At 41.6% G+C, this 27,057-nt stretch overlaps 1 protein-coding gene across 2 annotated transcripts; it reads left to right on the forward strand.

Moving 5' to 3' along the window:
• Nucleotides 1-18: 18 nt before the first annotated feature.
• Nucleotides 19-26,997, forward strand: LOC132893472 (very low-density lipoprotein receptor-like). Of its 2 annotated transcripts, XM_060932637.1 has the most exons (12): nt 19-107; nt 1,063-1,200; nt 1,634-1,753; nt 2,385-2,510; nt 5,559-5,730; nt 5,800-6,015; nt 6,113-6,231; nt 6,708-6,847; nt 10,393-10,537; nt 23,997-24,077; nt 24,635-24,783; nt 25,513-26,997. In XM_060932637.1, exons 1-12 carry the CDS (start codon nt 47-49, stop codon nt 25,537-25,539), a joined length of 1,494 nt encoding a protein of 497 aa, XP_060788620.1. In that variant the 5' UTR covers nt 19-46; the 3' UTR covers nt 25,540-26,997. The 2 variants fall into 2 exon arrangements, with proteins under 2 accessions (XP_060788620.1, XP_060788621.1); XM_060932638.1 differs by lacking the exon at nt 2,385-2,510.
• The last annotated feature ends 60 nt before the right edge of the window (nt 26,998-27,057 follow it).

Consider the following 27,057-nt stretch of genomic DNA (forward strand, 5'->3'; position numbering starts at 1 on the left):
TCATATCTGTGCGACGGCCGCTGAGGAGAGGTCGGTGGATGAAAGCATGGAGCGCTTTTACACTCTTCTGCTGCTGGCGGGGTTACTGTTTGCAAAATCAGCAAATGGTAAGAATTTATTTTACTTTTATTTAATTCCCTTCAGATGTAAGTGAAAGATAAAACGCGACAGAATGTTTAAAATTACACCTGATTCGGTCCATGTGGGGCAGTGTGTGTGCGCGCGCTGGGCGGGGATTGGTCACTCAGGAGATCTGACGCGCCGCCACAGGGCTTTGGCTAATGCTAATGGTTGTGCAAGTGAATGAGTAAATTTACACAGAGAGAGAGAGAGAGAGAGAGAATCTGAATATCAGTCCCGGTTTAACACTGAAGCGAGAATTTAAACCAACTAACTTTATTTTCAGCCACTTGTGCGGTGCCTGGATGACGCAATGCACTCATTTGCATAGTAAGCCTACTAGCATCCAATGAGCATGCGCGCATTCTATCTATCTATCTATCTATCTATCTATCTATCTATCTATCTATCTGTCTATCTATCTGTCTATCTATCTTTTTTTTGCCGGTTAGTACATGTTCCGTGAAGGACGTATAATAGAATATTATGTAAAAAAAATAGAGTAACTGAATTAAAAAATAATTACTAAAATAGAATTATAACAAATTTCTATCACTTCTAATTGGAAAGCAGACAAAATGAAGCAGATGGCTGTTTATGGGATATGTAATTTTTGGACTGGAATGGTATATTATAATAATAAATTGAAACAGTTTCATAAAATCTTGCATTATGTCATTTTTTTATTTTCCATCTTTGATGGAAAAGTTTTTTTTTTTTTAAAGAATCAATAATATTTGTGTTGTTATGCACGACATTTTGAAATGTTAGACTCTGTAACAAACAACTTTATTGCACCAGTGAGATACAGACCTGCAGGAGAAGATGCACATTTTTTGGTCTTGTATTTGTTAGAATGGATTGATAAATCCGAAAGCGTAAACTCTTGAGTGCTGTCATGTATACAGGTGTGTGTGTAGTGAACGGCTGATGGTGTTTCAGGTGCGGAGTCGGTGCAGAACCAGGAGCGGACGTGTCTCAGCTCTGAGTTCAGGTGCTCTGATGGGGGCTGTGTGGATCACTCGTGGTGGTGTGATCACTCTGAGGACTGTGAAGACGGCAGTGACGAGAAGAACTGCGGTGAGGAAACTGTCTATACCTCCCCACCCACTTCCTCCTCCACCTTCCTGATACTTTTGATTGAAGTTTGATAGAAAATGTGATGCACGCTGCTGACTGAGCTCCAGTACGTGCTGCTCGTATGACCACAAGATGATGCATCAGTGCTGTGTTGTGCAGATGAATGTGCATGAGGAAGTTGTAGAAAAAAATCATGTGTAAAAAGCTCATGGTCTGTCCATACAGTGATCAGTCCAGTGACTGAGGGGGAAAAATCCACAATGACAAAAAAACCCAAAACACTTAAAATTATATTTATCATTGACTATTAGCTAAATGTCTACTGAGGAACTGCAGCACTGTGTCTCTGCGCATGAGCTCCAGTTGCACAACAGCTTCAGACACAATGAATGAATGAACACAGCATAACTGTGTGTGTGTGTGTGTGTTTCAGAGGTGAACGAGTGTGAGGTGAATAATGGCGGCTGTTCTCATCATTGTGTGGATCAGCCTTATGGGTTCGTGTGTGACTGTCCATCTGGCATGAGACTGATGCAGGACACATGGTGTGAAGGTACATGCGCACACGGATACATATCCACTAGATGGCGCTTTGCACCCTGAGATGAGGGTTTGTCACTGTCTCCATAAACAATTCAACACTTGAATAATAAACTTCATAAATATTTTATACTGTCAAAATAATTGTCAAATTTAAAACAGCTCAATTCTTTGCAATGTGAAAACAGATTAAAAACATTCAAGCCAAAAATAAGATTTAATAATAAAATAAAATGCTAAAATTATATATAATTATAAATAGTTTAAAATGTAAGAATATGCTTACGGCAATGTCAGAAAAACGGTAAAATTACAATTTTATGCCACAATACATAATGTAGAATAAGTGTTTTATATTTAATCTGCAGTTCTGTCTGATTTTAAAATGTATGTATTCTTTTTTTTAATAAACTACCGGTATATATGAATAAAAAAAAATTCAGATGTTGATTCACCTGGAAACAAATGCATTAACCACCAGGTGGCACTGTTAACAGCCCTAACACTAAACCCCTTTTCTGAAATATCAGTATATTTTTGTGTGTTTATTAAGAGATTATTTTATGTTTAATTCAGTGTCTGCATGTTCAGCTCTGTGACTTCAGATAAACAGACAGTGTGTGTGTGTGTGTGTGTGTGGTCAGAGGTGGACCCGTGTCTGGATGAGGATGTGTGTGATCAGGGGTGTGTTCATTCAAACAGCTCATTTACCTGCGAGTGTCGTCATGGTTACGTGAAGAGCTCGGAGAGTGGGCGGTGCTTGGCTGCAGGTGAGATTCTGAGATTCTTCAGTGTGATGATTTGAGATTTAATTCTCAGGACAGAGATGATGATGATGATGATGATACTGTAATAGGATTTAGTGAGTGTGTGTCTACTGAGAGCATGAGAACATGCAAGCAGGTCAGTACTACAGAGAGAACATACATCTTGAATGGGATGTCCGTTCATGGTGGGGCACCCTAAGCGCGCGCGCGCACACACACACACACACACACACACACACACTTGTTTAGAGTATCCAATCTGGAGAACCCACACAGAGATGTGAAACTCCACACAGACAAAATAAAGCAATGAGGCAGTCAGTGCGTTTACATGCACCTCCAAATCGAGCTACTGTCGGTAATCGAGCTGAGGGTCCCAGCAGGGGTGCCAGAGAAATCCAATCCTACATGCACACAAGGAAATCGAGCTGTGTGAGGTACATTGTGCACCCGAGCCACAGGTGGCGCTACACGCCCCATCGTGTTGGTACACTTCCGGTTGTCGTCATGAAGAAGAGCTATTCAAGAGTATAAACAAAGTTATCAGCAGTGTTGCCAGATACTGCTGACGTTTTCCAGCCCAAAACATGTTCAAATCCGCCAAAATGCACTTAAAACCTTCCAATCTGGCAACACTGGCAGTTCCGTGTTCACAAGTTCCGTGCTCAAGCTGTTCGGCTTGCTCTAACAGACTGTATGGCTACAAACTGTCCTGCGCAGACCACTGTTTTGTAAGACAACTTCTTTTGCATAATTGTATATTTTTCTAAAGTCCATTTTTTGCTTACAATTTAACTTGTCTTAATAAACACACAAAGTTCAATTGTTTTGTTTTTATTGACATTCTTCAGATGTTGGACATGTATATAAAAAACCCCAATTCCAAAAAAGTTGGGACAAAGTACAAATTGTAAATAAAAACGGAATGCAATAATTTACAAATCTCAAAAACTGATATTATATTCACAATAGAACATAGACAACATATCAAATGTCGAAAGTGAGACATTTTGAAATTTCATACCAAATATTGGCTCATTTGAAATTTCATGACAGCAACACATCTCAAAAAAATTGGGACAGGGGCAATAAGAGGCTGGAAAAGTTAAAGGTACAAAAAAGGAACAGCTGGAGGACCAAATTGCAACTCATTAGGTCAATTGGCAATAGGTCATTAACATGACTGGGTATAAAAAGAGCATCTTGGAGTGGCAGCGGCTCTCAGAAGTAAAGATGGGAAGAGGATCACCAATCCCCCTAATTCTGCACCGACAAATAGTGGAGTAATATCAGAAAGGAGTTCGACAGTGTAAAATTGCAAAGAGTTTGAACATATCATCATCTACAGTGCATAATATCATCAAAAGATTCAGAGAATCTGGAAGAATCTCTGTGTGTAAGGGTCAAGGCCGGAAAACCATACTGGGTGCCCATGATCTTCGGGCCCTTAGACGGCACTGCATCACATACAGGCATGCTTCTGTATTGGAAATCACAAAATGGGCTCAGGAATATTTCCAGAGAACATTATCTGTGAACACAATTCACCGTGCCATCCGCCGTTGCCAGCTAAAACTCTATAGTTCAAAGAAGAAGCCGTATCTAAACACGATCCAGAAGCGCAGACGTCTTCTCTGGGCCAAGGCTCATTTAAAATGGACTGTGGCAAAGTGGAAAACTGTTCTGTGGTCAGACGAATCAAAATTTGAAGTTCTTTATGGAAATCAGGGACGCCGTGTCATTCGGACTAAAGAGGAGAAGGACGACCCGAGTTGTTATCAGCGCTCAGTTCAGAAGCCTGCATCTCTGATGGTATGGGGTTGCATTAGTGCGTGTGGCATGGGCAGCTTACACATCTGGAAAGACACCATCAATGCTGAAAGGTATATCCAGGTTCTAGAGCAACATATGCTCCCATCCAGACGACGTCTCTTTCAGGGAAGACCTTGCATTTTCCAACATGACAATGCCAAACCACATACTGCATCAATTACAGCATCATGGCTGCGTAGAAGAAGGGTCCGGGTACTGAACTGGCCAGCCTGCAGTCCAGATCTTTCACCCATAGAAAACATTTGGCGCATCATAAAACGGAAGATACGACAAAAAAGACCTAAGACAGTTGAGCAACTAGAATCCTACATTAGACAAGAATGGGTTAACATTCCTCTCCCTAAACTTGAGCAACTTGTCTCCTCAGTCCCCAGACGTTTACAGACTGTTGTAAAGAGAAAAGGGGATGTCTCACAGTGGGAAACATGGCCTTGTCCCAACTTTTTTGAGATGTGTTGTTGTCATGAAATTTAAAATCACCTAATTTTTCTCTTTAAATGATACATTTTCTCAGTTTAAACATTTGATGTGTCATCTATGTTCTATTCTGAATAAAATATGGAATTTTGAAACTTCCACATCATTGCATTCCGTTTTTATTTACAATTTGTACTTTGTCCCAACTTTTTTGGAATCGGGGTTGTGTGTGTGTGTATGTGTATGTACTGTATGTGTGTGTGTGTGTGTGTGTGTGTGTATATATATGACTTGTTTTATGTACACAATTCACAGCTATGCAACAGCTGTACAGATGTATTTGGTGATACAGTAAGTGAGCTAAATTTTAACAGGGCAAACAATGTCACAAAAAGAAAAGATTCGTGCCGTTGTCATGCCGACCGAGGCTGTTGTGTTTCCCGCTTGTGGTCTCGTCACTTGTCCCTTCCAGAAGGGGCAGTGCTGAAGTAAGTAGCTTGAATACGTAGCTCGATAGGGTTTACATGCACTAAGTAGCTCGGCAGAAATCGCATAATCTAGGTCGTGTAGCTCGATTCCGAGAAATCAAGTTCGGTTCAATTTCAGCTGAATTAAGGTGTATACATGGCATTTAGAACTTCGATTTCAGTCGAGCAACGGCAGAAATTCGATTCTCTCTGTGCATGTAAACGCACTGACTGTGTTCCAGCAGAGAGCAGTGCAGCATTAGATTTCTTTATAGTAGACGTGTGTGTGTGTGTGTGTGTGTGTGTGTGTGTGTGTGTGTGTGTGTGTGTGTAGACAATGCAGCAGCAGTGATCTTCAGCAGCGGTGATGGAATCATGTGGATGAAGCCTGATGGCTCTGAGCAGAAAAAGCTCACCAGCAGCACAGGAACTTCAGGAGCTTTAACTTCTCACACTGCTGAGAACACAGTGTACTGGGCCCACGCTGAACACACACACATCTACAGGTACTGAACACACACACAGGTACCACACACACCTACAGGTACCAAACGCTGAACTGCGTGTATTCTCAGGCTGGTTCTGGATGCTGGAGGTCAGGAACCCTCAGTGAGGTTCTCAGAAGTCAGTGGGGTTGTGGGATTGGCTGTGGACTGGATTAATGAGGTTCTGTACTGGAGCAGTAACACTACTCGTGCTGTACACGCTGCAGCACTGAACGGAACCGAACATGCTCCGCTCATTTTGGGTCTGTCCTCCCCCACCGCCGTTGCCGTCCAGCCGTTAGCAGGGTCAGTGATGTGTAGCTGATAAACATCTGGATAAACTGTGAGTAAAAGTTTATCTGATTTAGTTTTAATTAAAATGTTGATTATTTTTCTCGCTCAGTTTCCTGTTCTGGGCCGACACGGGAGTTTCTCCCAGAATCGAGCGCTCGGGTCTGAACGGACAGAACCGGAAACCGCTCGTCACCTCTGCCCTGAGGAACCCCGTCTCCATCGCTCTGGGTTAGTACCAACACCTCCGTCCATTCCTCCGTCCTTCTCTCCATCCTTATCAATTGCAATACATCATACAGAACTCTATCTGTTATTAACGACATCTTTATCCATCCATCTATCTCTCCGTCCCCTTCAATCACTGTACGCCAGAACCCCGTCTCCGTCACTCTCGGGGAAGTAACACCATTATCACTCCATCACGGAGTTTGGTCAGAGCACACACCTCCACCCATCCTTCCTGTCTTTCTTCATTCCTCCATCACTTTCTCTTCCATCTCTCTCTGAGTATCTCTCCATCCTTTTATCCATCCGTCTCTTGAATTCGAGTTAATGAATGCAGGTTAATGTTCATTTATTAAAATCCTGATCAGTTTGTGAAAAGGCTGGGAGTGATTAGTGATTATTGGTGAGTGATGTAAACAGTGTGGGTGTTTGATGGATGATTGTGATGTTAATGTGTTTATCGTGGTGTTAATGAGCAGATATCCCCCGTGGGCTGCTGTACTGGGCCGACGCCCACCTGAACACCGTGTCCAGGGTGACGTATGACGGCCTGCACAGAAAGACGGTGATCGAATCGAACGGATATCTGGACCAACCGTTTGGACTGGCCCTGTTTGAGGTGAGTGCTCTGTGTGGGTGGGTGGGTGGGTGTGTGTGGGTGGGTGGGTGGGTGTGGTGTGCAGCGTGAGGAAACACACCATCCCCACTTCCTGTTTCACTTAGCATTAGTTTTGGGCCGCTAAGAGGAACTTGATCACATGACCAGTGGCCTCGAAACGTGCCGCTTCTGAGCAGCTGCAGTGACGTCCTAATGAATAGTTTTACACTTTTTAAAGCGAGAATTAATTTAAAACTTTTGAATTAAACATGCCTGTGGTTAATTTTTTTTAAATGTGTAAAATAAAAATTACACAAAATATTTGCTTGTTTCATATAAATAAGGAAGATATTTATTTATTTTTTTTTAAGGAAACTTTATTATTCAGGTAGAAACGCTTTTATTCGGGCCCGAGCACCGTTCGGTGCGAGACGCTATTGTTTATCGAAGGATTATTATTATTATTATTATTATTATTATTATTTTTCTGTCGCACTTGGCTGTTTTTGAGGCATTTCCCCATGCACGAAAACTCATGAAATTTGATACACACATCAGTCATTGTAACCGCTTCTCAGCCACGGACGTTTGGCCCTGGGCGTGGCCCAGGGACTTCACAGCGCCCCCTAATGTCATGGAGTCCTTGGATTGGCATATAGTTTCAGCTACGCATACCAAATTCGGTACGTATGTAGTTCGTCCCAAGATGACCAACTTTCATATATACATTGCATTAGCCACGCCCAACAGGAAGTGACGTAATTGGGCTTATATGCGTTTGGACACATGGTCATTTTTAACGTACTCCTCCTAAACGGTTCATCAGATTCATGTCAAACTTGGCAAACATGATGCCAAGATGTCGCTGATATTAAATTGCGAAGGGATTTTTGATATCTTGTAATATGTTGAAATGGCCTTATGATTTTAATATCTTGCCACAGAAACAGGAAGTGTGTCAGAAAGCCACAGTGCATTGACTGTATGGTCGGACACTTCTTACTTCAATAGATATTATGATTATTATGATAACCTGACGCCCAGTGGGCCTGCCTGTTATAGCGCCACCACCTGGCCAAGCAGGAAATGTGCCAGAAATTGGCAATGCCTTAACTGATTGATCTGACACTTTACAAAATATTGTGTATTATGATTGTGATGATATTCACATGTGTAATTCAGATGCCTAGCACAGCGCCACCATCTGGCCAAGCAGGAAATGTGCCAAAAATTTTCAATGCTTTGACGGATTGATCTATGACATGCCTGACGTACAGTAGCGCCACCAACACACTCGCACTCATATATGCTATCTCTCACTCTCTCTCACACACACACACACACACACACACGCACACACAGTTGCAATCATGTACACACACATGAATACTCATGTGAATGGGTGACGTATACAATTCTGTGCGCACACACACAATCTGTCATGTGCATATTTATGCATACACAAGCATACTCTTTCACAAGTATGCACTCACATGCACACGCAACATCTATGAGCACACTCTCTTTCTCACACACACTTTCTCCCTCTCTCTCTCTCTCTCTCTCTCTCTCTCTCTCTCTGACAAACACACACACACACACACACACAATAATAGTGACCTGCCATCATTGTGCATTTTGCTGCAGACATATGAAAACTCTGCATGTACGTTCATATGTCTGCAGCAAAATGCACAATGATGGCAGGTCACTATTATTGTGTGTGTGTGTGTGTGTGTGTGTGTACATGCAGAGTTCTCACACACACACACACACACACACACACACTGCAGACATAGGAAAGCTAAGATGACGTGAGATAGAGATAAGGAGGAGACGCACATCACCTTTGAACATTTGATGAATATAGTTTTGTACATATATAAATGTACATTTTCACACCACAGAAACACACACACACACACTTAGTCTTTGTCTGTCTGTCTCTCATCCGTCAGGCAGTCATGGCATTTGCAACATGCACATCACTTTTGAACATTTGATGAATATATGACGTGACTGTTTTGTTGGTTGGCGGAATGTCCTGGGTTGCGGAACCACGCGGGTGAGGGCCCGTCAAGGCCAATAGCGGCTTTAATTATTATTATTATTATTATTATTGTTTCTCTTTTATGAGCTCCCAGATATCTCAGTTTATGGATTAATAAAAGTTCCTGGAAACGTCCTTGTGCAGGTAGAAACTCATTCTTGTTTATCATAAAGAGAATTAGTGGTTTTGGGTCTTACTTCCTGTTTTATTTTGCATATGTCACATTTTTGTATCACTTCAATGAACTTTTTCACATGAAGCCCGTTTTATAAAATATTTACATACCTGTATGGTTTGGGTTTATTTAAAAGTAGTAAGACCTTAATTTCATTGTTTGTGCTGCTGTTGATTTTTTTTTAAATTTCGGTTTAGTTTTTTCTCCTTTAGAAGCAGCTGGAGGTCGAATAAAACCCTCGGGACACTCGTTTCTCTCTAAATAAAAAGATGAGCAGTTAATGGTGACTTAAGATGTTTCAATTATACATGAAAATAATTTAATAACCAATTTAAAGATATAAATTCATATTTTAGCCTGGATTTGGATTTTTTTCATTTATTATTATTATTATTATTATTATTATTATTATTATTATAAATGAATTTCCTCCTCCTTTGTACACTGGATAAATTCTGGTAATAATTGTGGATGTTGATCAGGAGCACGTTCAGGTCTCTGGAGCGACTGAAGATGTTTCTTGGTGATCTGTGTATCGTGCGAGTGATGTGGAAATATTTCAGAAGTAAGCAGTGACTTTAGTGTGGTGTTGGAATTGGACGCGTTGTCCCTCGTGTCATCTCGTGCTCTGTGTGACTGCAGTGAAAATTACGCAGACGTGAGGTCCGTTTCCTGCTTTTCCATCGTTGTGGGTTGTTTGTGCTTAATTGGTGTAGTTGGAAGGCTGACGTCAATGCCTGTAATATTTGAGCAAATAAAATCCCTTAAAATCATGTTTATTGATAAAAGGCCAGTTCACTTCTGGGGCAGCGTTATCTCAGAACCGTGTTAATCACCTCGAGGGAAAATGGAGCAACGGGCACAAGTGGCGATAGCACACCAATAAAAGGAACATTTTAAGAGCAATGATGCGGAAAAAAACCCCTAACGCCATCAGTCATAGTAATATCACAATGGACACAATAATGCAAACAAAACTACTTTAAACTGAACAATAACGCAACAACTGAAGAGTAATAAACAACAAAAATATTAGGAAGTAATTCATAGTATTAATAAAAATAACAAGAAGAATCATTTTTACTAACAAGATCTTTCACAGCAATAACAGAAATGACCACGACGCTACCAATAAGAGTGAGAATGACGCATAATTAAAAATAACAAACTGTAACGTTAGCATTCTGAGAATAATTTAAATCGTATCGTGACGCGTCTGTGATGGAACAGGGTGGAGTGTTAGCGTTCACTTACGCTGGTAAATTAGCTGATCAGTCTCTGAAGGGAGAAGCATTTTATAAACAGGAAACTGTGTGTGTGTGTGTGTGTGTGTGTGTGTAGAGTGGTGTGTACTGGAGTGATAGACTTACAGGTGTGATCTGTCGTGCTGATAAACACAACGGAAAACTGCTCCAAATCACCCGAGTCTCTGGAGCGAGTTCCCCAGGCGGATTACTCCTCCTCCACCCGCTCCTGCAGCCTACAGGTGAGCGCTCGCTGTGTGCACGACACTGTCCACACCTTTCACTACTGAGTTCACTACTGAGTTCACCACTGAGCTCCTCGGTTTCTTTCACGCGCGGTGACGTGATGAGGTCGTGGCCCGCAGCTTTGCTTCGTTTCGTTTCGTTCGGCTGGTGTACGAAGTGTGGTGAAGCAGCTTTTAGCTACTATGCAGTGCAGCTATGGAACCAACTGCCAGAGGACATTAAAAATGCTCCTGCTGTTGGCAGCTTCAAATCTAGACTAAAGACCAAGCTGTTCTCAGATGCTTTCTGTTAAATAATTTAATATTGTCTTCTTTTTTTATAATTTTTATTTTCTCTGCATGTTTTAAATTTATTTTAATTTTATTCTATTTTATTCTTTATTCTATTCTGCTTGTTTTTTTTCTTCTCCTATTTCTACTTTATTTTATTTCTACTATTGTTTAAATTCCTATTTTCTTTTAATTCTTTTAATTAATTTAGAATAAAAATAAAAATTATATAATTTTATTTCTCGATTGTTTACTGTTTTTGTTTTTACTTCTGTAAAGCACATTGAACTGCCATTGTGTATGAAATGTGCTATAGAAATCAACTTGCCTTGCTGGTGTGAACCCGGGGATGATGGAACACTGTTCAACACTGCAGCACGACCCAGAATCCACAGCAGATCCGTAGTGAATCCATGCGAAGGTGCCGACTGTGCACTGTTGTATATTTGTGCACTCCACTGTCCATCATGGCTGCCTTTAAATCGCTCTGAAACTCGGCTTCAGATCTGCAGCTGCGTGCTGCTGCGCTCGGCGTAAGTCCCACTCGCGTCTAAACACACAGTTAAACACTTTAAAGGCGTTGTACTGGCAGAAAGGGATAAGGAAAAATATAAAGTTCAAATAAAAACTAAAATCCTGATGTGTAAGAATAACTCGGTCAGTGTGACGTGCTCGTGGAGGAGCTGAAGTGATGATGATGATGATTTAATCACCAACACACAATCCGCCATCAGAGAATTTTCCACATTAATAATGTTGCCATGAAATACATTTATCACACAGAATATTAAAATAATATTAAACAGGTGAAAATGGCGTCTTGTATTATGAATCCTGATCCGCAGTGGATTGATTTGATTTATAATCAGAATAAAATATTAAAGTGGAATATTTTATCGTCTCGAGATGCGACCTGGATCACATTAAATCTGTTTATATCTTTCTAATAAATTATTGGTTTCTAGACTCCGCCCACTGATCTAAAGGACCTGTTATATTTGTGATGACTCTCTACAGCACTAGTCAAAAGTTTGTACACCCCCTCTACTCATTGAGAGGCGTTTCTGTATTGTGACTCTTTTCTACACTGTGGAACAAACCTGAAGACATCACACGCTACGGAATTGTGTGTTTATGTAAAAAAAAAACAGAACGTGTTTTATCGTTTAGATTCTTCAGCGTTTCCCTTGATTACTCTTTCCTCACTATTGTCATTCTCTTAACCAGCTTCATGAGGGAGTCACCTGGACCACTTTTCAATTAACGGCTGTGTCTCGTCAAAAGGTCATTAGTGGACGAGTTTCTCGCCTCCTTAATGTGTTCGAGATCAAACAGTGAATAATAACAATACAAATAATAATATCCGCCTATTCCATCCACAACTACAGCAATCCATACAGTATTATATCAAGAAACGACATCCATCATGATTAAGATGTGAAGTGACTTTTAATTAATAAATAAAGATTAACATTTTTTATCCAAGATGGCGGCACCCTGTATGGCAGCGGCTACTCAAGCTCCCGATAGCGATGTGCGTTTTATGTTAAATGTGTTGTCTTGTACGAGAATAGTCTACAACAGAAGCTTACTACTTGGACTACGAAACTCCAACTTTTCAAACGATCTTTCCGGAGTTATGATGGTTTTGGAACCCAAAGCACTCTGCGAGCTAGGCATTCTACACCGGCAAGACCCAGGGGCCTGCAAGGCAGCAGACTCTCCTCCTGCCACCGGCCGACACTGGAGGCGACGCAAGCAGTGGGAGAGACCTAGCATGGGTTGCAAGCGGTGTGCTAGACCCAGCAAGCGGGGCAGTCGAGCGGGTATCGGTGCCAGACTAAAAGCTAAACCGTACAGACCCGCACTTCCTTCAGTCCTGCTATCCAACGTTCGTTCGCTGGAAAACAAAATGGACTACCTCAGACTGGGTTTAATTACACAAAGAAAGGTGAGAGACTGCAGCGCCATCATCCTCACTGAGATGTGGCTTAATCACGCCGTTCCAGACAACGCCATTCAGGTGGACGGACTAACAACGTTCCGGGTGGACAGGAGCCACGCTCTCGGCGGTAAATCTCGGGGAGGTGGTGTGTGCATTTCCATTAATAACAACTGGTGTACTAACGTCACTGTTCTGAGGACATAGAAATTCTAACAGTTAAATGTCGTCCAGTCTACTTGCCAAGAGAATTCTCAGCCATCACCGTTACAGCTGTGTACGGTATATTCCTCCCAGTGCGAATACAAAGGACGCACTGTCTACATTGCATCAGTCTGTGAGCTCAGTGCAGGACTCTAACCTGGACTCTGTCTGTATAATCGCTGGAGATTTCAATCAGGCCAATTTGAAGACAGTACTCCCACATTATCACAAATATGTGGACTTTGCAACTAAGGTGGGGTTTACATTAGACCGTATCAGCGGATCATCAGATTAACGTTTTTAAAACGATTAGCGTGCACACAGCAACGCCAATACACGATTTGCGTGCACACAGCAACGCCAATACACGGATACGCTCGGCTCCGCAGGCATCCTGCGCTCCAAATCACTCCGCCCTGAACAGCGAGTGCCCTCTGGAGGGTGCGCACTCCGGCCCTGCGCAGCTCACAGAGCGCGCGAGTGAAGCGCACGAGCAGTAATTCGGGACTGAGCCGCTGTGTGTGTGATCTCAGTGCATGTCGGGTATGCGCGTCACTTACCACTTGCAAGTGGAAGGATGGCAAGCCTAAAGACAATCATAACTACACAATGGGCAGTATTTGCATCAGTATTTGCAGTATTTTCCTACTTTTATACTCTTTAATGAAAGGTGATACAAGGCGGAAGTCCGCACCGTTTTTCAGCAGTCGCGTCACATGACCAACGCCAGCGAATCAGGAAGGTGGATGTCACAGTGACGTTGTCCAATGACGACGCCAGCTAGAGCTCAGCACAGCGTATCCGCGTATTCTCAATGTTTACACAGCACCGGACCAGACACGATTTGGATTGAATACGTGGACGCTGGCGGATTCCCGTTTCCCGGTGTTTCCAGGCGTTTTAATGTAAACGGACAGTGCATCCGCGAAGAAAACGAGACAGATACGGTCTAATGTAAACTTGGCCTAGGGGAGAGAATACTGTTGACCAGGTCTACACAAACATTAAACAGGCATTCAGAGCTGTTCCCCACCCCCACCTGGGAAACTCGGACCATCTCTCTGTTATGCTAATTCCAGCTTACAGACCACTGCTAACCAGGAACAAGCCATCTGTGAAACAGATCAGAACACGGCCAGAGGGGGCTACCTCAGCTCTTCAGGACTGTTTTGACTGCACAGACTGGAATGTTTTTAGGGAGGCTGCCACTACCAACCAGCATGTCAGCATAACGGAATACACTGAGTCTGTGACGGGATACATATCCAAATGCATGGAAGATTTGACTGTCATCAAACACATCACCACAAGGGCCAATGAAAAACCCTGGTTCACCAGGGAGGTACATGAGCTCCTGAGAGCACGGAATACTGCTTTCAAGTCCAGGGACAAAGTAGCTCTTAGAACTGCTAGGGCCAACTTGAACCGGGGCGTGAGAGCAGCCAAGCGTGCCTATGGACAGAAGATCCAATCACACTTCACTGACACAAAAGACCCCAGACGCCTATGGCAAGGCATCCAGTCAGTAACCGATTACAGGCCAATACCCCCTCCGTGTGAGGACAGCACGGACTTCCTAAACTCAACACTTTCTTCAGCCGGTTTGAAGAAAACACCACCACCACACCAACAAAAACCCCTCGCTGCTCGGACAGTGTAACACTTCACCTGGACCCTGCTGACGTGCGGAGGACTCTTCAAAAGGTGAACCCCAGGAAAGCTGCTGGTCCTGACAATATACTTGGGTGTGTGCTTAGAGACTGTGCTGACTCACAGATGTTCTCACAGATATCTCAAACACCTCTCTGAGCCAAGCCATCTTACCAGCATGCTTCAAAGCCACCACCATCATACCGCTACCCAAGAAATCCCCAGCCACAACACTGAACGACTATCGGCCCATAGCACTCACTCCCATCACAATGAAGTGCTTTGAAAGGCTGGTCAAGGCCCATATAACATCCAGCCTACCCACCACATTTGACCCATTCCAGTTTGCATACCGTCCCAAACGCTCCACTGATGATGCCATAGCAACAGCACTTCACATCAGCCTGGCTCATCTGGAAAACAAAAACCGTTACGTGCGGATGCTGTTCATCAACTTCAGCTCCGCCTTCAACACAGTCATCCCACAACACCTGGTGAATAAACTCAGTGCTATAGGCATCAGCACCCCGCTATGCAACTGGCTACTGGACCTTCTCACCAACAGACCACCGACAGTAAGAGTTGGCAAAAACTCCTCAGAGACCACCATCATGAACACTGGGGTCCACCAGGGATGTGTGCTGAGTCCTCTGCTGTTCACGCTGATGACCCATGACTGTTGTGCCAGACACAGCTCGAATCACATCATCAAGTTTGCAGATGACACAACAGCGGTGGGCCTCATCAGCAATGACAACGACTAAGCCTACAGAGAGGAGGTACACCAATTCATCAACTGGTGTGACATCAACAATCTACACCTCAATGTCAATAAAACAAAGGAAATAACTGTGGACTTCAGGAAAAGTCACATGTCACACACACCCCTCACCATCAATGGCAGTGCTGTGGAATCAGTGAAAAGCACCAAGTTCCTGGGGGTGTACATCTCAGATGACGTGACATGGACAACTAACACCACCTCCCTTGTCAAGAAAGCACAGCAACGCCTCCACTTCCTACGCAGGATGAGGAGAGCCGACCTCCCCCCTTCTGCACTCGCCACCTTCTACAGGGGTGCCATTGAGAGCATCCTCACCAGCAGTCTCTGTCTGGTACAGCAGGTGCCCTGTTGCTGACCAGAAGGCCCTACAGAGGGTGGTGAGGACAGCAGAGAAGATCACCAGATCAGCCCAACCATCCATCCAGGACCTATACTCATCCCGCTGCCGCAAACGAGCCATCAACATCATCAAAGACCCCACCCACCCTGCACACGAACTGTTTACCCTCCTACCATCTGGCAAGCGCTGCAGCAGCATGCATTGCAGGACTACCAGACTCAGCAACAGCTTTTTCCCACAGGCCATCAGACTGCTCAACTCACTCATGAAAACTCCAAGAACATAACCACCCCCCCTCCACCCACACACACACACACACACAAAAGACCAGCAAACTGCCAAAACTGTATACTCAATGTCTATACAATGCTCTTTACAACCCCGATTCCAAAAAAGTTGGGACAAAGTACAAATTGTAAATAAAAACGGAATGCAATGATGTGGAAGTTTCAAAATTCCATATTTTATTCAGAATAGAACATAGATGACATATCAAATGTTTAAACTGAGAAAATGTATCATTTAAAGAGAAAAATTAGGTGATTTTAAATTTCATGACAACAACACATCTCAAAAAAGTTGGGACAAGGCCATGTTTCCCAGTATGAGACATCCCCTTTTCTCTTTACAACAGTCTGTAAACGTCTGGGGACTGAGGAGACACGTTGCTCAAGTTTAGGGATAGGAATGTTAACCCATTCTTGTCTAATGTAGGATTCTAGTTGCTCAACTGTCTTAGGTCTTTTTTGTCGTATCTTCCGTTTTATGATGCGCCAAATGTTTTCTATGGGTGAAAGATCTGGACTGCAGGCTGGCCAGTTCAGTACCCGGACCCTTCTTCTACGCAGCCATGATGCTGTAATTGATGCAGTATGTGGTTTGGCATTGTCATGTTGGAAAATGCAAGGTCTTCCCTGAAAGAGACGTCGTCTGGATGGGAGCATATGTTGCTCTAGAACCTGGATATACCTTTCAGCATTGATGGTGTCTTTCCAGATGTGTAAGCTGCCCATGCCACACGCACTAATGCAACCCCATACCATCAGAGATGCAGGCTTCTGAACTGAGCGCTGATAACAACTCGGGTCGTCCTTCTCCTCTTTAGTCCGAATGACACGGCGTCCCTGATTTCCATAAAGAACTTCAAATTTTGATTCGTCTGACCACAGAAGAGTTTTCCACTTTGCCACAGTCCATTTTAAATGAGCCTTGGCCCAGAGAAGACGTCTGCGCTTCTGGATCGTGTTTAGATACGGCTTCTTCTTTGAACTATAGAGTTTTAGCTGGCAACGGCGGATGGCACGGTGAATTGTGTTCACAGATAATGTTCTCTGGAAATATTCCTGAGCCCATTTTGTGATTTCCAATACAGAAGCATGCCTGTATGTGATGCAGTGCCGTCTAAGGGCCCGAAGATCACGGGCACCCAGTATGGTTTTCCGGCCTTGACCCTTACGCACAGAGATTCTTCCAGATTCTCTGAATCTTTTGATGATATTATGCACTGTAGATGATGATATGTTCAAACTCTTTGCAATTTTACACTGTCGAACTCCTTTCTGATATTGCTCCACTATTTGTCGGCGCAGAATTAGGGGGATTGGTGATCCTCTTTCCATCTTTACTTCTGAGAGCCGCTGCCACTCCAAGATGCTCTTTTTATACCCAGTCATGTTAATGACCTATTGCCAATTGACCTAATGAGTTGCAGTTTGGTCCTCCAGCTGTTCCTTTTTTGTACCTTTAACTTTTCCAGCCTCTTATTGCCCCTGTCCCAACTTTTTTGAGATGTGTTGCTGTCATGAAATTTCAAATGAGCCAATATTTGGCACGAAATTTCAAAATGTCTCACTTTCAACATTTGATATGTTGTCTATGTTCTATTGTGAATACAATATCAGTTTTTGAGATTTGTAAATTATTGCATTCCGTTTTTATTTACAATTTGTACTTTGTCCCAACTTTTATTGGAATCGGGGTTGTATATGCACATATGCCAATATTCTTTTTTGCACAAGAACATACAAGTTTACAATGCTTATTTATCTCCATGCTGCTATTCTGCACTTTACCATACTGCACCTTGTACTATTGCACCCCAGTAACACCTCAAATTTGACTACATTTCTGGATCACGGTGAATATTCTGGGACCTGTATGCCCACTGTCTGTCTATATGTTGTGTTAATTTGCTTATCTGTTGATGTCTGTGTGCACTTTTTTATGTTTAGTTGTGTGTCAGTTTTTTAATCCTGCACATTTGGAGTTTGGGGAAACGCAGTTTCAATCCTCTGTAATTCTGTTACATGGTCTGATTGACAAAGTTCACTTTGACCTTGACATTTGAATTAGGAGGTGTGTATGAAACCTTTTTGTCTGGGACTGTGTAATGACCTTCAGCATGGTTGTAAATCTGTTTTCTAAACTGAACCTGTTTATAAACCTCCAGCTGCGTCCTGGACTTCAGTCAGACGTGGGGTGTTTTGCGAAAGAGAGCGGATCCGATGTGTCGTAGCGAACTCGCTCCTGACTGACGGGGTGTTTTGTAGAGTATGAAGGTGACGCTTTATTTGAGCTGCACTCTGGCAGCTGAACTCTTTTGTAGCACCTTTTCCCAGGCTGTACACGTCTCCTCTGCTTACACAGCTGATTACAGGCCAGCTTTTCCTCAAACACCAGCCAAGTTCCCAGCGATGGGTCACCATAAAAAAATTAAAAAAAATGCATGAAACGACGCAGCTATGGAACAGACTGCTCTCATACCCGCTCTGTTCCACTTTACAACTTTCACATGTTGCAGCCTTTACTACGTTTTTCTCTTGCGGCAAAAATGGCAACAAAAAAATCACGATGGTGTTTTTGGAGTACAACTCGGCCCTGGTTTCTAATGGAAAATGTTTTTGTTTATTTGAAAACTGCACGTGACTTCACTGTAGGGGGAAGTCACACAGCTCTGTCATGAAAACACACAGATGTAAAATGTGAAAGAGCTGCTGTGTGATTTGTGTACAAAAGGATTTAATGAGAAATCGGAGCATTCTATTTACAGACGGCTGAAAGATAACGAAAAGAGAAGCAAATGGAGGCAGAACAAATGTTCATAAAAATTCGTTAAGAAAAGGAATACTTTAGTTCGTAGGTGATTTTACAGTATATTTTACTCCATCCTTTACAGATGTAGGTCAATAATTAGTGTGCGTTATTAAGAAAATGAAACAAAGGAAATATTTAAGTTGATAAAGAATAAAGAAATCTATATATTACTTTTTTTCTTTTTTGGTAATAACATATTTTTCTTCTTTTAAAGCTGTACTGCCTTTCAGATTTTTCAAGTGTAGGTCATAAAAAGAATTTTCCCCGACACCCAGTTATTTTTGTTTTAGTGACCAAAAGCTACTGAATTCAAATCACAGACTTCTAATTTTTGTTTTTTTTTTCTTTTAAATAGAACAATTAATGAATTTTTTTTTTTTTTTTATCTCCACGTGGCCCTAAATTCTCCGCTATTTTTTCCTGCTTCACCATGACCCAATTCGAGATACTACGTCATGCATCACGTGGTGGGCTTTCCCCGTTCACGCAAGGCATTGTGGGATACAAATTTGAAACAGGAGAGAAAAATGGAGGACGTGAGTGTGCGAATGAAACGTGAAAGAGCGACTACAGTAACGGAAAGCGAGAAGAAAAGACGTTATGTTCTATACGAAGGAAAGGAAACGCAGGACCAAACTAATAAATATGGGCGCTCAGCGAGCACCTCGGTGTGATCAGCTGTTCGTTTAGGGGTCATCCATAATTTTCATCATTATCATGAGTCTACAAAGAGTAGACTTTTGCAGAGATGCCTACTAGTACGGATTGGCCGTATTTTGTACGGAAAAGTTACGTAAATACGATGTTACGGCAGACAGTGTTATTCTGTACGGAATTATTATAAAGTCTTAAATTCCAGTGAGTTGTTTTTAAATGTCCAAGCGACTTTTTCAATCCATGCGCGATTCACAGCTATTTATTTTTATGACAACCGCACATGCTGTGTGTGACATGCGCAGATTCCGCACATTTTGTTCGCGCTATTTTCGATACGGTAGAATGGCCGTGCGTTACACCCAGTCAAAAGGGCAATGGATACGCGCACTGCAAACTGTGTAGAACTGACATTAACATCACTCATGGTGGTCGCGATGACTGCAGGCAGCATGTCAACTACAAAAAAAACCATATGGAGTATGCTGAAATGGCGAGTCAGGCGGAAAGTAAATCTGGGGGATCCAGCAGTTGTTTTTTTTTGTTTGTTTTTTTTTACAAAATCTGTGGATGAAAAGACACGGAACGTGACACGTGCTGAAGCGGTGATGGTTGACCTGTGCTTGGAGTTGAACTTGCCGATTAGTGCCATGAAATGTGAGTTAAACTTATTCAGTTTCTTTTTACATGTCTGATTTTTATTCACTGAAATATCAAACACTGGCTGCACTTCTTTAATTCAAAGTCTTTTCAGTGTTGCAAGTACAAATGTACATGTAGTCTGATCAAAAACAGAATTTTATGATTAGTGCTGTTGGGATTGTGGCAAAAAATTGATCATTCCACTGTTTTAAATACAATTATAAATGCCATTTTATTTAGTGTCTCTTCTGAAGCATTATGCTGGAGTATTTATATATTGGGACATTAAGATAACAATGTCGGACTCTCTTTGGCATGAAATAAGAATTTTTTATTTTTTTTATTAGAATCCGTTAACAGGTAGAACATTTTGCCAGGCAATATAATATAATACTTTTGAGGAGTTACATTCAATACCAATGATTGGTCGTCAACCGTAATGTCTGCAAACAGGGAACACTGTTGTATTTATAAAAATGTGATATATTGTATGCTCTAGAAATTTGTTGAGTGGAAATTCAGTTGAGATGGCTGCTCACGTTTTGTTTATTCAATTCACACAAAACAGTTCTTTTTAATAATTTAAATGTTAAACATATTGGTATATACACCTCTTTATAATGGAAATGCGCATTAATTAATGTTACTGAAAGTCATTCCAAAATACTGAAAAATGTTTTCAAGAATACTGAAATTCAAAATTTGGGGTCGGCATCTCTGCTTTTGAGCAACCCCCCTCCCCCCCAAAAAAAGTGTACATTAGCGGACAAAAAATGATGGATCTACGTGGAATAGGAATTCAAAATAAAAGCATGTCTTGTATTACTTTTTATTAAAATCGGATGACAGGACAATACAAAGATTCACAAGAGAAGAAAAGAAGACACAAGACAGGTCCAGAAGTTTTCATAGAAAGCAGGCGATTCATTTTTGAAAATTAGAGACTGTCTTTAAGGGGAGCTGTTGCCTTTTGGCTCCTCATGAACAACAGGAAATCCATTGTTCATGAGGAGCCCAAAGGAAACAGCTCCCCTTACAAGAGAGTCACTGTTTTTGGCTCCAGATTAAATGTTGAAAATAAAGAATAAAACATATTCTGGGGCTGGGCGTGCAGGACTTTCATTCTGAAATGGAAGAAAAGAAGACTGACTGACTGTATAAAATTCAACTGACTGCTGCCGCAAGTACAAAATACCCATACGATATCCTACGTGCCATTTTACGAGAGAAATAATCCTGAATTGTAAAAGTCGACTTGATTTTTTCCATCCGGACGATCGCTTGCCGGCGCAGCTCAGCTTGCTTTGAAACGTTCGTTTTTGATTCTTTCCAAGCAGCCTGTCCTGCCCTCACTGCCTCCTGCTGCTTCTCGGATGAATGCAGGAAACAATAAACGTTTAAAACCTGCTCGTACTCGTGTGACGGATTCTTGTGAATAGCGGTATTTCTGCTATTCACAAATTTGTAAATGCGGTCAAAATCTGGGTCAGCCATGGTTGTATTGAAGAAAGAAAGTGTGTAGAGCTAGCTGGCAACACCGATGTGGCACGAAATTTTTAACATGGCGGCCGCCGATTCGCACATTGACGGATCATCTTTTTTTTTTTTTTTCATTTTTAAAAAGTGTACACCTGGTCATTAACCCCCTCCCCCCGCGTACGGTTTGTACGCTCGTGATAATGATGAAAATTATGGATGACCCCTTAGTGACAGAATGATGGAACTGTCAGTGCACGCTCAAAGGGAAACCTGTAGATGGCAGTAATGCAACACTGTGGATGCCAGCTGCCGTAAAACCCAAAAGAAGAAGAAGAAGGTAAACCTGCGCATGCGCACACGGACTTCCTCTGTCTGCTCGACTGCGCCAAGCGAGCGATTTCATGCACATTATTTGCTTTAATCCCCTCAAATTAAATAACTTCCCAGCCACAGAACGGCCTGATATTTTGTGAGATATTACAGAAATAAACAGATACCACAATCACCACATTTCAGACGGAACTAAATTTCACCGATTTTATGAAATCGAAAGGCCGTCTAGCTTTAATTTTTTTTTTTTTTTAAATGTTGTAGGAGAATTGAATCATGAACCCAATATTGTGAATTGACTCGTGAATCAGGTCATGCCTTTCCCCAAGAAAGGGAAAACAGCATACCAAAGTAAAATATTTGTAATCTCTTAGAGAAAGCAGAGGTTAATATCTTGAAGAAATGTAATTTGGACTTATCCCAGCCGTTATATGTAATTTTACTGAAAAGGCAAGACAGCTTTATTTGTATTGGACGTTTCATACACGAAGGCAACTCGGTGCTTTACAGAGCAACAACAACAAAAAAAAGGGAACATGATTTAAAAAGTAAAAATATAAAAGGTAAAATTGATTTCCAAAGTGCCTTCGGATTTAAATTCATCTCATCTCATTATCTGTAGCCGCTTTATCCTGTTCTACAGGGTCGCGGGCGAGCTGGATCCTATCCCAGCTGACTACGGGCGAAAGGCGGGGTTCACCCTGGACAAGTCGCCAGGTCATCACAGGGCAGATTTAAATTTAGAATACATAAAAATAGCAAATGAAAGAAACCTCATATAATGGAAGGAAAAGCAGGAGCCGTCACCTTCAAATTCCAACAGATTAAGAACTCTTATATAAAACTCATTATAAAGTGTAAAGTGGGTTTTTTTAAAGCATTTTTGAAATTTTTTTGTGCTTTGTCTATATTTTAATGTTTTTAGCTGTTTAATGTTTGTAGTGTCTATCTTAAGAAATAAATATTTATTATTAAAGAAAGGTCAAAAGAAAGAAAGCAGTCAGAGTGAAAACAACTGGTACTAATTAATTTGTTTCCAAAAGCAGGTGAGCACTGAGTTTAAGCTGAAACACCGGTCTACCGCTGATCTGAGCGCTCGGTCAGCCAGCAGTGCAGCTCAGAGTGTTTATAGCAAAACTTAACATCCTGAGCCCAGAGTTTCAAAAACGGGCGGGGAGAGTCGAGCAGCAGGAGGCGGCCCCTCATCTGTTCTCAAGGACGTGAGACGAGGCGAGTTCATGAAGTGGCGACTAAAATGATTACCGCTCATCATTCGACGCTGAAACGCTGTAGACCTCGCCATAAAGACGCTTCACATTTGGAGCTTGCTTTATTTATTCGTTTGTTCGTTCCCTTTCCCAGTGAGCTGGAATGACATGTTTTGGTATCAATGGGTTTGTTGCAACTTCGTTCGCTTCAGGATGGAGCCTGCAGCAGCCTTCACGTTCCACATGGTGATTTAGTTCGTGTCACTGAGACACATTCATCAAATAAACCTCACATCATCATGTGGCACAGATCTGGTTCTTTTTCTTCACTCTGACTTGGGGAGGTTCCCCTTCTCAGCTCTCACTTCTTCTAAGTGTCTTGACACTGCTGATGGTCATGTGGTCTGACCCCAAGCACTTCTCAGAAACTCAGACGGATGACCGTGGGTGGGTGGGTGGGGATGTGAATCACCAATAAGATCACACCTTCAGCACCCTGGTGAATGCAGATGAAAACGCTTTCCACTTCAGACAGCCACAGGAAATAAACTGAAAGGTTTAACCCGAATGGGTTGAGTTTTTAAGGGGTTTCAGAACACTAGGAGGTTTGTGGGTATTTATTGGTGAGTGGGTGGTGGTGGGGTGGGACGGGGACTCGTAGGGGGAACAGTAGACAAATGTCTTTGGTGAACCAACAGGGGGGAAAGACCACAGATTAAAAATGTAAACGGTGTAGCCTCCGTAAAGGAAATGAGCTCCGTTATGAAACGCCATGAGTAATAATGAGCAAAGGAGATGCAAGTTTAGATTAACCAACACCTCTGTGTGTGAGTACAAATATAAAACTGTTTTATTTCCAGTTTCAGATATGACATCGTTTCCAGCTGAGCCTTCCTCCAACGACTCGGACTCCGCCCTCGCCCAAATCCTCTCTCTGATTGGTCAGTGTGTAGTTTTTGTTTGTCTTTGGTTGGGCATTTGATGATTACACTCATGTTTACATTTATTGGATTTGGCTCAGTCAAGTCGTTAATATTTATCAAGTGATTCAGTTGTGTTTGTTTGGCTCTGTGTCAGCGACTCGATTATGAATCACGGTTGAATAATGAGACCGTAATTGTGGTGGTGAATAAGCAAGCCAAGCGGCCGGCCGGCCGGTCAGTCAATCCATCAGCTACTCAACTCTCTTAACCATTGTGTCTTTTGAGAAACTAAGATTTGGGTTATTTTTATTTGTTTTATTTGAATCAGCTGATTCTTTTCACTGCCTGTGCGAGACACTGAATCACTTCTAGATTCCTATTTGAACAAAAACACAGGATGAATTTCATATTTCTTCTAGAAAGAGTTTTGTGTTAATTAATCTTTATCTGTGTACATCCTGTTCTTGTCTCCGGAGTGTTTTTGGTGTTAATTGTAACATCTGATGAAGAAAAGAGGGACGAGTAGTATCCTGTTTCTCACCCTGTCGTCTTCCTCTCTGTATTTTCCTCTTTAGTTCTCCCCTGCGTTCTTTTCGCTGCTCTGTTCGGATGCTGGAGGACTGGAATGTTCTCGTCATCTCTCTCTCAGTTCTCTAGAAAACCCATGATGGAGTCACAGAATCCACTCCTACCGTCAGGACACACCGAGGCTCAAGCAGAGAAAGTATGAGCTTAAAACCTGACCCCTGCTGATCAGAGCTGTGTGAACATGGGAAGAGTTTTGTTTTCACTGTAAATGATAAACAGTTCTAAGTCTAAGGCACATGTAAAGAAACGCTGGTGACCAAAAGCGGCTTAAATATTAAAAAAAATGCTATAAACAGTAATCAGTGAGCCATAATAAATGAAAGAGAGTCAGTATTTGGTGTGAGGCGACCCTTTGCTTTAAATATAATCTCCGTCTGAGGTCCAGTGAGGTCAGTTTTATGCGGAAATGATCTGCAGGTTTTCCTGAGCATCTTACAGAACCAGCCGCAGTTCTTCTGGACACTTTGACTGTCACACTCACTTCTTCATTTTACACCAAAACCCAGCAGCCTTCATTATGCTTTCTTTTTTCATCTGAAAAGTGTCTCTTATGGAATATGCTGCTCAGATACAAACTTTTTTTTTCTTTAACATTTAATTTTGTGCTGGAAAACGAACATTTGGACTCTAAAATGTTTTTGTACCGACTCAATAATGTAGAAGTCATAAAATAGAAATCTGTAACAAAGTTTGGATGAAAAAAATGTGGGGTTTTTTTTGGGGGGGGGAACTAAAACTATTTCCTATTATAGGCTTCTGTTTGAAATGGCGTGATTTTAATGATTTTTTTTTAAATCGATACTGTTTTATAAATAAAGTTATAAAATGCGACTCGTTCCTAAAGATGTTTTTTTGTTCTTCACAGCTCAACGTGCCCGCTGTAGCTGTGTGAACCAGGAAGCGACCTCAGTAGAGACAGGAAGAGAGACACCAAGATGCGTATATGAGCGAGCAAGAGAGAACGAATGAAAAATCACACCCCTCTTATTCCAAATGTGAAGTAAAATGATCTGAATTTATTGATTTATTTATTTCTGGCTTTACTGTCGTCATGATCTGTTAAATTTAAAAAGCAGAGATTTTTTTTCTGAATCGTTCTCAGATGTGGCCCATCGTGGCTCCTTGAATATTCCGGTTTAATTTATTCTCCATGTCTGGGATATTCACACTTCTGTATCGCTCCTAATTCACCCGAATCCCGATTCGCTCTGTAAACGGTTCTGCAGCTGAATTATTTTTATTTTGTGACCATATTTAAATCTGAGTAAATTAAAAATGAAGCTTGAAATTTGTCTGACCTTTTGTAAGAAACTGTACGCTTTAAATTGTTTAATGTGCACCTCACTTCGTTTCTAGAGGGACTACATTCTGTAACTGACTCTTATGAATCTTCTGTAATTGATTCTTTGCTGACGAAACGATCCACGTGGTTTATTGTGACCTGTTAAAACCAGCTCATGGCTGTTGGGCCTTATGCTAATGAGTCATCTGCATATGCAAATCAGCCTGATTTATAATTGTTCACTGAATCACTCGGACCTTCAGTTATTTTCTTTTTATTGTTTGAGTCTGAATTTTATTTATTTTTTTATTTTAAATAAATTGTAAATGGAATTGGACGCAGATGGTCCCGAGGTGATCTGAACAGCTTGATTCATTTTTGTAATCAGTTCTTGTGTGTTGGAAACTGAGTGGTGTTTCATGAATGAATCATTTTCAAATGACTCTGAATGCCTAAGGTTTTTTTTTTGTTGTTGTTAAAATAGATATGGGATGAATTGATCTTGATGAATTTCCAGTGATTGTTTTTTGTTGACGCTTTGTTTTTGAGTGTGTAGTGTGAATATGAATCTGATTGATTTTGTGCCTTCTTACTGAATCGACTCCTTAGCTAATGATCCATCAGGATTTATTTGACTCGGATTCAGTGATTCCTTTATGAATCAGTGCAGTGTTCATGATGTTACAGGATTTGCATGATGTAACTGTGTTGCTGAGGAAATGAGACAAACTGTGAGCCTGCTATCAGTTATTCAGCTCTTTTAGTTTCCAGGCTGTCTTTATTAGAAATGCTTGTGGTTTGATTATGATGTTGGTTTAAAGGGCCGGTCTGTGTGTTACGGATTACTGATTAAACTGCTGTTTAAAACCCTATTCTGTTCCTTCGGGGGTTTGAGTGTGTGCACAGGGTTAATGAGTGACCACAATACTGGCTGTGAATGTTAGGGGTTTTTTTTGGAACAATGCTGTAGTTTTATTTATTAGTTGAGAGATTTAATATTTATATTATTTTGTTCCTGCAGCTCAAATAAAAATAATGTGGCTGGTTCAAAAGCCAAAAAGTGGAAAACTGTGTGTGGGTGGTTTTTAAAATAATAATTTAGTTTTAATATAAAATAAATTTGTAAAT

Source organism: Neoarius graeffei, chromosome 10 (assembly GCF_027579695.1).
Source record: "Neoarius graeffei isolate fNeoGra1 chromosome 10, fNeoGra1.pri, whole genome shotgun sequence".
NCBI classification, from domain to species: Eukaryota; Metazoa; Chordata; class Actinopteri; order Siluriformes; family Ariidae; genus Neoarius; species Neoarius graeffei.